Source organism: Rhinolophus hipposideros (genome assembly GCF_964194185.1).
Source record: "Rhinolophus hipposideros genome assembly, chromosome: 18".
Taxonomy (NCBI): domain Eukaryota; kingdom Metazoa; phylum Chordata; class Mammalia; order Chiroptera; family Rhinolophidae; genus Rhinolophus; species Rhinolophus hipposideros.
The window spans coordinates 35,786,554-35,800,772 of NC_138064.1; the positions used below are offsets into that span (position 1 = coordinate 35,786,554).

At 34.3% G+C, this 14,219-nt stretch overlaps 1 protein-coding gene across 1 annotated transcript; it reads right to left on the reverse strand.

Annotated features, from left to right (window-relative positions):
• Positions 1-2,039: 2,039 nt before the first annotated feature.
• Positions 2,040-8,385, reverse strand: LOC308510427 (large ribosomal subunit protein uL23-like; the record flags this gene model as incomplete). The annotated part of the gene is made up of 2 exons (XM_081079715.1): positions 2,040-2,364; positions 8,312-8,385. 2 exons carry the CDS (start codon positions 8,383-8,385, stop codon positions 2,040-2,042), a joined length of 399 nt encoding a protein of 132 aa, XP_080935841.1.
• Positions 8,386-14,219: the final 5,834 nt, after the last annotated feature.

The following is a 14,219-nucleotide window of genomic DNA, read 5'->3' on the forward strand; positions in this document are numbered from 1 at the left end:
ATATCATTTTCAATAAAAAGGAACCAGGGCACTTTGGAGAAATTGTGAATTCTAGAGCTGGAGCCAGAAATATACAAGAATGTCCTACAGCACTTTGTAGAGCCAGGAAGTCAAGAAGTGCTCAAGAAAACACTACAATATGCGTGTTAAAGGTATACAGGAGCCAAATGAAAGAGCTCCCAATGGTCATTGGTGGAACAGTTTGAACAAGAAAATGAATAGTTATTGGATTATAACCCAAAGTAAAAATAGTAATACTTGAGCCAATTTATGTAGATGCTACACCCTCACAGAGGTGAAACATAACTACTTAAGTGTGGGCTACACGTAGTAACTTCCTTCCAATGAGAATGATATGTAAAGAGAATATGGGGCAGAGTACCCTCACGGTGGAGAAATCGGATAAACACTCCTGTGATCAAGGTTACCATCAACAGTGATAAATCGTATTGCTACTGTAAGCTTTACATAGTGTGATATGAGATGAGAATGGCATTTATTTTTGAGGTCTTTCTCTCTAAAACGCATAACCCTAGTCTAATCAAGAAAAAAAATCTGGTAAATTCCAATAACAGAAAGTTTTAATGAAAACAAATACAGTCTGAGGACTGAAAGTAAAAACAAAAATAAAACAAAATAAAAAAGGAAGGAACGTATGCTAATAACCAAAAGGAGCACGACAGCTAAGTGTAGTGTCTTGATGGAATCTTAGAGTAGAAAAAGGACATGAAGTTAAAACTAAAACTAAGGAAATTTAAATGAAGTATGGAATTAATTAATAATAATGTATCAGTATCACTTCAGTAATTGTCACAAATGTACCACTGTAATATAAGATGTTGATGAGGAAAATTGAGTGACTAAAACTATAAAACTATACCATCTTTGGGAATGTTCTGCATGTGCACATTCTCTGCCAAACAATTCCATCTTTGTGAATTTACCTGATGGTCATTTCCACAAATATTAAACAACATATGCAAAGTGTTATTTACTGTGGTATTATTTGGAACATCAAAATATTGACTACAACCTAAATAAATATCCTTCCATTTGGAATTACATTCCTAAAATTGAGTGTGGTTCCGCAGTAACAAGGGATGACGATTCCCATTTATAAACTGATATAAAGTGATCTTCAAGATATAAGTCAAAGCAGGGTTGGAAGAGTATAAAGAACATGCTAGCTTTTTTACAAAAAAAAGAGAATTAACATATACATATTTGCTTATGTTTGCATAGAGAAAAACAAGAATGTTACACCAGAAACTCAAGAAAATGGTTACATGTTGGGATGGATGGTAATGGACCAGGATGTAGAAGGTACAGGGAGAGAATTGAAGTTTCTCTGAATATGTCTATATACATGTTTTTATATTATGAACCATAAACACGTTTCACATAGTAAACAATGAAATTAACAAAAAACAATAAAAAATTCTAGAAATACACAAAAAAGAAATGTACTGAAAATGATAATGAAACCAGAGTAAATAATTAATTCAAATAACTATCGAATACAATACTCTTGCTGTATGCTTTAAGGACACATCTCAAACCTCCCAACAACTATAACGAATATTAAACTTTACTTAGTAGGTTTGCTATTAGTAGTGCTGTTAGCATTATATTTCTAAAACTATTCTGTATGTATTGTAGGATAAAGCAAATGTGTATGATATTGTTAGACTTTCACTGTGGGTGAAAGGACATGTAAATATGAAATGTAAAAGGTAAGAAACTTATATTGAAAAATATTCATATATATATTCATATATATTGCTCATGTATGTGATCCTATAATTTCAACAAATATATATGTAATTCAGTACTCACATATGAAATTCAACTATATATACTTGTATATACATATGTAATTCAACTGTCTGTGTTCTAGTTCTAGTTCTGTTCCTGGAAGTGTCTTTAAGCAGTGACAGCTCAGTTGCAATGAACAATTACTAGTACAACCTAGTGATGCATCTTTTATTTTTTTCACAGTGAAAAATTTTTATGTTTAGAATTAGCCAGCTGGACTCAGTTTAGATGATCCCCATTTTGTTGGCAACATCGAAAGCATCATAGTCAGGAGCCAGTCGAACATTTGCCTTCTTCTCTCCATCAGGCCTGATCAGGGTGTTGACCTTAGTCACGTCAATGTCATGGAGCTTTTTCACAGCCTGTTTGATGTGATGTTTGTTGGCCTTGATATCCACAGTGAACACACTGTATTGTTGTCTTCTATCTTCTTCATGGCTGACTCGGTAGTTAGGGGAACTTGATGATGGCACAATGGTCAAGCTTGTTCCTCCTGGGTGCGCTCTTCTGAGGATATTTGTGCTGCCTGTGAGCAGCAGTGTCTCAGGCCTTCCGAAGGTAGGTGATGTGCAGATCTTTTGTGTGTGTGGCTGTGGACGCCTTTCAGGACTGCTTTCTTTATCTTCAAGTCCTCTGCTTTGGTTTTGGCTTTGGCTTTGGGAGGGGCAGGGGCTTCCTTCTTCGCTTTCGGCACCATCTTCATGAAAAAAAAAAAAAGTAATGATGCATCTTAAATACCATTCCCTACTAAAAGGAATTTGGACTCATTGGGAAAATGACTTATTTCAAATCTGGGCAAAGGAGAGTACAAATTGAGCCTGGAACATCTTGTTTTGACAGAGAGCATGAAAACACTCAAAGATAGAGTCAAATAGAGTCAAAAGGATGTAGGAGCCAGCTTGAAGCTATTCACATTTGGCATAATAGAGCTTCAAAAAGAGTAATGATGGTAATGGATTGCACCATATTGAACACATAAAAAAGAAATACGAGTCCATCATGATTCTGAAGAAAAACATAAATTGTAACAGGAAAGATAGAAGGAGAGAGAAGATAGAAATCTCTTCTTTACAGAAGAATGCCAGCGAATAAAAATAGAAGGGGTGACAAAATTAGAAAATTACAATTTTGTAACTCCCAATTTCATTCAAACATAGGTAATCAATTCACTCTCTCCACAAATTACTCCTTGATTATGAAGGGTAAATTTGCCTTTATGACAGAAACCTTAATTAATCAAGCTTTCCATTGCCCATGGTGGGACAGCTGAATATGTACCTTCTGATGTGATACAGTGGACACAACGTTACCAGGGTATTCTCCCTAGAAAATTTTGACCTGAATCTCAACACAGGATAAATCAATAATGTGAACTCTTCTGCAGAACAACTGACCTGAACTCTTAAAAGGATTCAGTGACATCAAGAACAGAGGCAGGAAGGGGAATTGTTCTATATTCAAGGAGACAAAGGAGACATAATAGCCAAATCCAAAGTGTAAATAGTGATTGAATCCAAGATTGGGGAAAATGCGATGTAAGGGACAGTTTTGAAACAAGAGGAAAATTATAGTATAGGTTTTTTTTCTTGGATGATATCGTATTAATGTTGACTTTCTTAGGTATGATAATGGTATTATGGTTGTATAGGAGAATGTCATGCTTGAGAGTTTGTGCTTAAGTATTTTGGAAAGAAATGTTACAGTGCCTATAACCTGCTTTAGGATGGTTTGGAATAACAGAAGGATCTCTCTCTCTCTCTCTCTCTCTCTCTCTCTTTCTCTCTCTCTTTTTCTGTGTGTGGTCTCTGTCTCTGTCTCTCTCTCTGTGTGTATGTATGTGTACGTATATATGTGCATATGTGTATATATGTGTGTATGTACATATGTGTTTGTATATGTGTATATGTAGAGCGAGATGGGAGGGAGGAGGAAGAGAGACAGGAAGTGAGGGTATGGTGAGATGCTAACAGTCTGTCCAAAGTATATTAGGAATTCATTATGCTGTGTTTGAACTTGTAAGTTTCAAATCTTTCAAAATAAAATAATAAATTAAACAATAGCAAAAAAAGAGATTCTCTAACCATCTTCCACATACTTCTTTTCTATTTTATTGAAGTTTCCACTGCAAGACTGTAACCTTTGTCTTTAGTCATTTAGATACTTAGGTTCATAAAAACCCTTGACCTTGTTAATAGCTGTTATAATATTAGCTTCTAGTGAATTTTGCATTATATCCTTGAAAGGAAATATGGTACTTGCCAGATGAAATCCCATTAAACTGTTTCTCATTGTAATATCTAACACATTCTGAAAAGTGATAGGAAATCACTAAAGTATGGCTTGTCATCCTCTGCTTCCATTTTGGGTATTACCTCGGAACACGGAGAATTTGTAATGAGTTATGTGGTAGTATGAGTCTGGAGTTGACATGTCTAATATGTCTTCATTATATTTCCTAATATTCACTGTGTGATTTTTTAAATACTCTAAGTCAGATCCTGGGTTATTTTAATTTGTTATATAATTTTTCTGGGAAATAAAAATATTCTCAAAACTCTAAAATAACATGACATTTTCAAACTGAGAATTACTATAGATAACATATTTCCTTATTTCTTCTATTATATAAAGTTACCTTTAGGTAAATTTGAGGATTTACCTTTAGGTAAATTTAAGTTTAATTTCTTAAAAAAATAAAATCATCAATTAGGCAAAGTTTTCTGCATTATATAAAAAATGTGCAAACTATTAAGTAAGGCATGTTTGGTTTTAAAAGGAAAAGAGGAAAATGAAATGCAATTCATATAGCTAAATGTAATGAGATAGTTTATCTTAACTAGTCTTGAGATTTTTAAATTAGAATCAACTAAATAAAACAGAATAAAATCCTGAAGATTTAGCTTCTTGATATCTGAAATGAGTAATTCTTTTGCTGGCATGTTTCCTGATTTATATTTTCCATACTTCTTAATGTCATCATTATACTGCTCACTTAGAGTCAGAACTGTAGCATTTGAAGACAATTTAAAAGACAGTAATCATCAACTTAGTGGTAACAATACTTGCGTCATTTCTTTGGGGACTTACTTTCAGTATCTAGTCTGGAAATCTACTTGGCCTTTAAGTAAAACCTCTAAGGAGCTTGCTCCCACTGAAGAGAGAACTTATACTCTAGGAGATGTCTATTCAGTCTAATGGTTTATGATGAAAATGTCCATGGAATTTATGTCACTGTTGGTTTTTTAGTGACAGATGTTTCACGATCTGGTATGCCTGTGAAACATTAGTATTCTTGTAAAAAAAAATACTGGTGATCATACAATTTTGATAGACAGGTTTAAGCAAAGATGTGTAAGTATCTATCACTTATCCATTATCTATCTGGCTTCTGTGGAAGCCAAGAGATCTTAAAGTTTGGAAGCCCCCATATTAAGTTAAACTTTAGTAGGAGAGGTGTACCAGCTACTGCTGAGTAAGCTTTTCATTGACAAATCTTTTCACATGTCCACTGTATTTTTTTAGCAAACATATTGCAAATTCAGTACAGAAATGTCCTGCTACTTAGTGCCATTTACTTGATGGGACCTCTGAATACATCACAACTTGATGCAGAAAAGAATAGAGACAGCGTAACACATTCAAAGCCTGAACTCTCTTTCCACAGTGTGGCATCCCTGGAAGTGCAAAGAAACTGTAACTTTGGGCCATTATGTACTTTGCAAGTGCAAAATTCATAATTTGTTTGCTTTTGAGCATATGCATACTTGAAAAGATATTTTCTGACCCCATTGCTTATTCCCTGTGGCACTTTTATGTTGGGTTTTAAATTGTGTAGTCTTTTAACATTGAATTCATATTAAATTCTGGTTTTAGAAAAGGAGAAAAGTAGAGATTAATTCTGTTGTGATAATCTTCCCATGTTAAACTAGGAAAAATAGTGGTGTTTTATGGCATTTCCTAAATTCCATTCAAGCTAATAGTGAAAGTAGCTTATAATTAGAATCATGAAGAAGACTTAATTTCATAAAAGGTGCATTTCTTCATTCATTGAATTCTTATTAGGTCCACTACACACCAGGCACTATTCCAAATTGAGTGAAATATAAAAGACAAATGGAAGAATTATCCCCTGATATTAAATATTTTTATTGTACTGAAGTATATTTTTTAAATGTGTGCATTTTAGTTAAGAATTAAAAACACACCTTTTATTTATTTATTTTTTGACATGGTAGGATCAAAATAATCACAGCTGTTAATGTATACATGCTACACCTCTGAAAAGCTGGGATTTATAAAACTGCTTTGTTAACTTCACTTTATTTACTTAAATAACCTTGGTTAACCACAAGTAGTTTTTTGACCTTGAGTAAATCAGTTAATTTCCTTGACTTAAATTCCATATATGTAAAACAAATTGTTTGCTAAGGTCCCTTGATCTATATGAATTTAGAATTTCTTTGGTTTCTGCTCTAGACCACTGTTTTTAGATTTGCTGTCTTTGTCTAACACAAATCCCACTTACTTAAATAACATTGGTGGTCCTGTAAGAGATTTTGTGTGTGTATCTTAGGTGTGTTCAATTTTCTGGATTCATTGATACTCACCCTGGCACGCAAGACATCACTGAATGATATATGCCATTTCTTAACCTTTTAGAGAAATGTAGCAATCATAGTCTTATTAGAGAGGTGCCACACAACAACTTCTGAGCAATTTAATTTTTGCTAAATTAATTTTCACATGCCATGGTACAGCTGTAAATGACACTCTTCTCATTTAAAGAGTGTAAGGTTAGCCTCACAAAACTCTGGAAGAGGTAATTCCTCTAAAAGAGGGATGGAAGCTTGTGTATTTTATCTACTCATATGAGAACTTTTCAATGTAGAAATTGGGAAAGTTGATTATTCTAAAAATCTGAGTGGAATTATTCTTCTAAATGTTTCACAGTCTTTGTATCACATTAAGAATGTTTTAAATAGATAATTTTTCTAGGGTTCAGAAAATTATATGAACGGTAGCTGTATTCCAGTTTTGCAGTAGGCATAAGATCTGACATTTCCATCAATCGCTTGACTGACTGGCAGTTCTGTCTATGGGGTATTTATAAATGTGTTTGAATCTTCTGGTCAGTCTCAAAATACAATGTCGGCCAGTGTATGAACACAGTTCAGAAGTATCCTTCATCTTTATACTTAGCCAACTTGGACAGGGAAGAACTTTTATCGATTTGTAAAACTAGCAAAAGGAATACTTTAAAGTTTAATAAAACTTTTTGAAGTAAACACTTCTGAAGATAAGACAGAATATCTCAATGCATTTAGAGTCACAGCCAAAAGCAAAATTATTTACAAAATTATAGGGTCTGGGCTGTTTTGCCAGGACCACGATCCACTTGGCTACGTAGGGAAATGTTAACAACTTTTTAATGGCTCTACACCCTAGGCAATCATATATATTTAAGGTAAATAAAAAAAAAGAAACAAAATAATCTTGTTTTCTATCAGTCATCTCTTCTTTAGGAAACTTCTTTGGCAGATGTTTTGTATTTTTAGATTTCCAAAGTCTAGACTGAAGTTGAACAATAATTTTGCTCTCAAGAAATTATCTATTTTGTTTTTTGCCTCCAGTGTGAGGAACTGAGTAACTAAAGAACAGGAATGGGAGAGATTTTCTCACTGTGCTGTTGTTTTTTTGTGTGTGCCTTTTATATAAAGTTCTATAAATTTAAGTGTGTGTGTGTGTGTGTGTGTGTGTGTGTGTAAACTAATAATGAGTGGGTGAATAATTTGGTTGTGGTGATTCATCTACCCAAAGTATTAATATATTAAGCCAGGTTGTTCTGTTAAAAAGAGAAGTAAAGTGTTTTCATAGCCAAAAATGTAATTAAAGAAACTGTCACTATTTTGTGCTTCTAGAATTCCATTTATTTTTCTTTAATGTGCAGGCTACCACTGAAATCAATGATCCAATAAGGTTTTAGATTTTAAGAAAAATGATTTCCTGAGGCAATAAAAACATAGTCTCCAGAATGAGTAGGATTATGAATCCAAAAGCAAAAATGGTATTCCTGAAGACCCGGCATAGAAGAGTAGTGTACCATAGCCCAGTGATCAAAGCAGGAGAAGATCCTCATAGTTCTAATAGTTGAACCCCCCTTTTATGCTAATGTCCCCTTAGGCCTCTGGGATTTATTGCTCTGCACATACTATTTATTCTTCTTACCAGCTTTCTTAGGAAGAATTAAATTACCTCTTCCAGAGTTTTATGAGGCTAACCAATGTGCTCAACAAACTAAAACTCAGTGTCACCTGTTCCTTTAATTTGGTATTCCTGGATCCTAAGGGACAGTTTGTTGTGGAGATTAAAGCTTATTTTTATTATTTTAGTTTATTTTGTGTGTGTGAGTACAATTCAGTGACTGTTAGTAAATTTGTGCAATCATCACAATATCTAATTTTAGAACATTTTTATCACCCCAAAAGTAACCCGATACCCATTAACAGTCACTCTTCGTTTTTCCTTATCCCAGTCTCCAGTAACTACTAATCTACTTCCAGTCTCTACCATTTTGCCTATTTGGGAATTTCACATAAATGAAATCATATAATACAGGGCCCTTTGTGTCTGGATTTTTTCACTTGGCCATTTGTATATCTTCGTTGGAAAAATCTCCTATTCAGAGCCTTTGCCTATTTTCATTTGGGTTGTCTTTTTATTGTTGCGTTGGAGTTGTAAATGTTCTTTACATGTTCTGGATACTAGTCCCTTATCACATATATGCTTTGAAAGTATTTTATTCCATTCCATGTGGGTTTTTTTTGTTTGTTTTGTTTTGTTTTTACTTTCTGATGGGATCATTTGAAACACAAAATATTTAATTTTTGATTAAGATTAATTAATCAATTTTTTTGTTTTGTTGTTTGTGATTTTGGTGTCATATCTAAGAAAAAACAAATAACAAGTCTAAGATAATTAATATTTACCCATTTTTACGTGTAAGTTTTACAGTTTTAGATCTTACAGTTATGTCTATAATACATTTTGAGTTAATTTTTGTTTTTGGTGTAGGGAAGGAGTCTAATTTTATTATTTTGTACATGGATTTATAGTTGTCCCAATACCACTTATTTAAAAAATCATTCTTTTCCTATTGAATTGTTTTGACATCCTTGTTGAAAAATCAATTAATTGTAAGTGTAAGGGTTTGTTATATTCCATTTATCTATATGTCTGTCTCTACGTCAGTACCACACTATATTGATTTCTGTAGTTTTGTAGTAAGTTTTGAAATTGGCAAAGTGTGAGTCTTTAAGTTTGTTCTTTTTTTTTTTTTTTTCAAATTGTTATTGCCTATTCTGGGCTTCCAATTCCATATGGATTCCAATTCCAATTCACATAGGATCAGCTTTCAATTTCTGCAATCAAGGCAGGTGGAATTTTGATAGGGATTAAACTGAATCTGTAGATCAATTTGGAGAATATTGCCGTCTTAACAATATCAAATTTTCTAATCCAGGAATACTAAATAAACATCTTTAGATTCTTTGATAGTTTTCAGTCATACATAGTAGTTTTCAGTCTACAAGTCTTATACTTCTTTGGTTAAATTTATTCCTAAGTATTTTATTCATTTTGATACTATTATAAATGTAATTGTTTCTTGATTTTTAGATTGTTCATTGCTAGTGTATCAAAATATAATCAATTTTGTGTATTGATCTTATGCCGTTCAACCCTGCTCAACTTATTAGTTCTAATAGGTTTTTGTGGGTGTCTAAGGCTTTGAACGTTATGATAGTAGCATCTTCTATTCTTGCAGCTGTGTGTGTGTGTGTGTGTGTGTGTGTGTGTGTGTGTGTGTGTGTGTCAATGCAAACTGAATCCACGTGATCCAATTTTGGCTTTATAGGTGTAAGGGTTAGAGTGAGTAACATGTTATACCTCACACTGTCCTCTCCTAACTGATGATTTCATTTTCCTAGACAAGGGAATAACTGTCTACTGCATGCCATTTGTCAAGGACCCTGCTGACAATATTGCAGGGCCCTGGCAGTGGGTGCTGGCTTCCAGCCTCAGTTATAAAGCGTGGAGCCTGATGGCAGTTGCCAGGCAAAGCATCTTAATAGAATTTTCAAGTCAGTCATGACTAAGATGGTCATATAATTTATCATCACCCTGGGACATTTTTGAGATTTAATGGGGGGTGAGGGTATGAAATATGCTATTAATTATTTTGCCAGTACAACAGACATAAACTCAGACTATACTGGACAAATAGAAGGTATGATCACCTTTGTCATAACAGATTGTCAACAGATGGGTTTTCAAGTGTAAATTAGACAAAATGAAAAGGGCAAGCCCCCTGGAAGGTGCCTATGGGATCAGTGGTGGGGAACAAGATTTTAAAAAGTCGGATCAGGAAGGACACCCTCTCTGGATGTACCAGTTAAGAGCATGGGCCCTAGAGCCAAACTGCCTACGTTGAAATGCTTCCTCTGTTACCTATTAGCTGTGTGAATTTGAGCAAATTACTTAATTTTTCAGTGCTTTGGTCTACCAGTACAAAATGGGTTTAATAGTAACCTTATCTCACAGAATTATGAGGACCATATCAATTAATATATGTAAAGATTTAAAATGGTGCTCACCATAGCACGTGCTATGTAAACATTATCCATTAATATTAGCTAAATATCTACAGTGATTAATTTTGTGTTTTGATAGGGATATGGGCTGAGGGCACAGTCCAGGGGCTGAGTGGTTAGGGAAACTTTGATACTGGGGCTCTGACAAATCCACATTGTTGACTGTATTATAGCTGAGAGGGAGGGACCTGTGTTGGATTTACTGTAATCTATCTCTTGAGCACTGGTTTGCACTGAACTTTCGTGTTCTTTTCTGTTCTGTTTTGTTTTTTAAATAAAGTTTTCAGAAGCTGCTTCCCATTTCCTTTTCAAAATACAGCATGAGAGAGCTTCTGACAAAGTTTGAAAGGGACGTGAGATTAGTAGGATTCAGTATGATTTTTATAGTATGAGACTATCAGCTACCCAGGAACCAATTCCATGGAGTGACAGGTTAATTGATATTCTGAAGCCAAATTTTAAGCTATTAAACTCCGAGAAACACTAAGCATATGTTTGCTCTTTCTCAATAGCATGTAACAGAAACTTTGTAAGATTTTTGGGGGGCTACCTACAAGGTAATATTCTGAAAAAGTCAAATACAGCATTTTTTCTCTCAGCTTAGGTACTTTCTTCTCTTCCTTATAGAAGGAATACTAAAGAATTTAAATATTTGGCTAATTGTGTCTTTTTAAGTATAGAAAATTGAATATTTACTATTATCCAGAAGTTATAAGGTTAATAGGATTAATTTTTTTAGAATAATAAGGGCATTAGATAGAGGAAGAATTTCACTGGAAATGTATCTTTAGTTTACAATTAAAGAAAATTCATTTTTTTTTTTTCTTTTTATCAGTGTCTTTAAGGTAACAATCAGAAGTTTGGACCGTTTATTACTTTGTTAGCCATCATGTGCTATGAACCCATGCGTAATTAGTAGACATTAGAATGAGTATGGATTCAAAATTTAAGATGGGGTTTTGTCATACTCCAGTTGATGGTATAACTGAATTTAGAGGACTCTGATAATTGATCTAGGAAATAGGCTTGACTTCTTTATAAGAATTCAAATGATAGATTTACTTCCCTGATGGGAAATAACTATTTAATTGATAAGATTTTACATTTCGTTTTTTGCCTTTTAGATGACTACTGGTATGCTTTGCCTTATAGTTTTAAAAAAGGATACTCAACTTTTATTGAATATAAAAATTAGTAGGTGGTTGTTCCATTTAAGATGAGTGTTTTTGTTTGTTTGTTTTGTTTTGTTTTTTCTACAAATAAATTATTATAAGACTCCTTTAAGCCTTGCTTCTACATTGATTTAAGCTTTGTTTTATAAAATACAGAACTAGTTGAAGGGATATTGCCCTTCCACCTTAAAGTGTCTTTGTCCTGTGAAAGGTCCCTAGTGTGTTTCTATTGGTTGTGAAAAGTTTCAGTTGAGTAGCCATCCTTGGTCATGAGGAGAAGGAAGAAATGGATGTCTATTTTATGGGGTTTGGTAAGAGTTCCTCTCTCTTAAGTATGCTGAAATCTGGGAAGAAATAGCCCAAATAAAGCACCTTTAGGGTCTTCTGAGAGGGAAGGGACAAATATCCCAAACTCTTGCCCCAGGACTTGTGGCTAATAATGTGAGACAGGGTATATCCAGTGTTCCTGGTGTGCCCAGGGATTAGAGGAACAATGAGTTCCCAGAAATAAAATCCCTTTGAGGAAAAATTTTCTATGGCAGCAACTTGGGATCAGCACAAGAGTTCGAGAAGACCTGATTTCAATCATTGCTTATGCATAAAATGTACGATTTACCTTTAAAAATATTTATGTTACAGCAATTAAAAATTTAAATAAATTCCAAATGACCATTGAGTTAGGTTTATCATGTTTCAAATAACTAACATCGTGGAATATATTAGGTTGGTGCAAAAGTAATTACGGTTTAAAAAGTTAAAAATAATTACAAAAATTGCAATTACTTTTGCACCAACCTAATACTAAAAATTTTATTTCATTTATATAAATAAAGACAAATCATAGAATCAAGACTATTGGAAACTATGACAAAAACTCTCCTATTACTACAGCATGACTCTCCAACCCTCGATAACTGATCTGCCTCGATATCTGATCAAATTACTCAACTCCTACCTTTGGTATCTGACCACTCTCATCTGCCTTCAGCAAGGATCATATCAAATTGGTTTAGAATCCTCCCCTTATCCCTGATGTTTCCTTTTAGGAATTTCCAGCCACTATTCCTCAACCTACTCCTTGCCTGTAAATCCCCACTGTCCATGCTATATTTGGAATTGAGCCCAGTTCTATAAGGAGATCTTTTCCCCTTATTGTAATTGTTCCTGATTAAAATCTTTTTATAGCTTTTATCTACTGTCCAACTCTGGTTTTCTTTGATGAAAGTAAGCTTGAGAATAATATATTTGTCAAACATCATTCAGAATATCTTTAATCCATGGAATTAAATATTAGATGATGATCTAGTTTCTTGACTATGTACCGTTTGGAAATTCGTACATAAGACAATAGTTACTGCTTGTATGAGGGCATGTGAGTGCATAACTGTTAAGATGTCCTCCCTATCCTATCCACCTGTTTCTGTTCCTTGGGTTTCACTCAGACCAAGGGCCTGACTAGGCCCAAAGTTGTCTCAGCCTAAGCAGAGAACAAAAAAGCCGGGGGGGGGGGGGCGGGTCAGTAAGGGTCTAGATATGGTCAAGAGCCCTCCTGTTTCCATGGCTAAATATAGATTAGGGTCCATACTGTAATAGCAGTGGGAATTCTCAGCACAAGGTAGTGATAGAAAAGTTGGGACAGTTCAAAATCTGACTTCAGAATATTTTTGCCAAAGCGTCTTTCCCCAATGTGTCACTGTAAAGCTTTCCTGCTTGGAGATTCTCTGGTAGAGTCAGAGAAGCAAAGGCTTTGAGGCAAAGAGAACTGTGTCCACCCCCCTCCCCTACACACCTCATACTAGCTCTGCAGTCCATTAACTACCAGAATAGGATGCATAAATGTAAAGTGCTCCTATATGCCTTAGTTTTCTCATCTGCAGACAGGGTACTATGTGAAAGGTGCCCTTTATTATTCATTCAACAGATATTATTGAGCACCTACTATATACCACACATGAAGCTAGGCATTAGGATACAGCAGTGGAGTTTACAGTGTAGTTGGAAACAAACAAGTGAAAAAGCAAATAAATAATGTAATTATGAATTGTTTTAATAGCTATGAAGAGAAAACACAGGGTTATGGCTATAGGCAGTAACTATGGTACCTTATGTCAGATGGCTTGTTCAGGCTGATCAACCTTTCAATTGAAACCTTACAGATTAAAAATAGCCTTTCCCCCTTACCCTCTTGTTCTCAGTCTATTAAGGAGAGTGTCCTTGACCAGGGAAACAGAATCTTCAAGGTCTGAGGGAATTGAAGACATCAAGGTCAGATTAGGTGTGACCTATAGGTTATGAAAAGGAATTTGCATTTGTATGTAAACTGGGTAAGGAATGGATCAGCCCAAGGTTAACATCAAACGAGTGGTGGTGGTGGTGGTATTGGCTGTCATTATTATTCCAATCTGACTTTTATGGGGTATCAATCACTCATGTCTTATAGAAATAAAAGGGGGGAAATAGTACACTGTAGGTACAAAAACAAAACAAAACAAAAAAAAATAAAAAAATGAAACCACCTGAATGAAATTTCATGAAAGAGTAATAGTTTCATTAATGTTTTTGGCAACAATTTAATATGTCAACT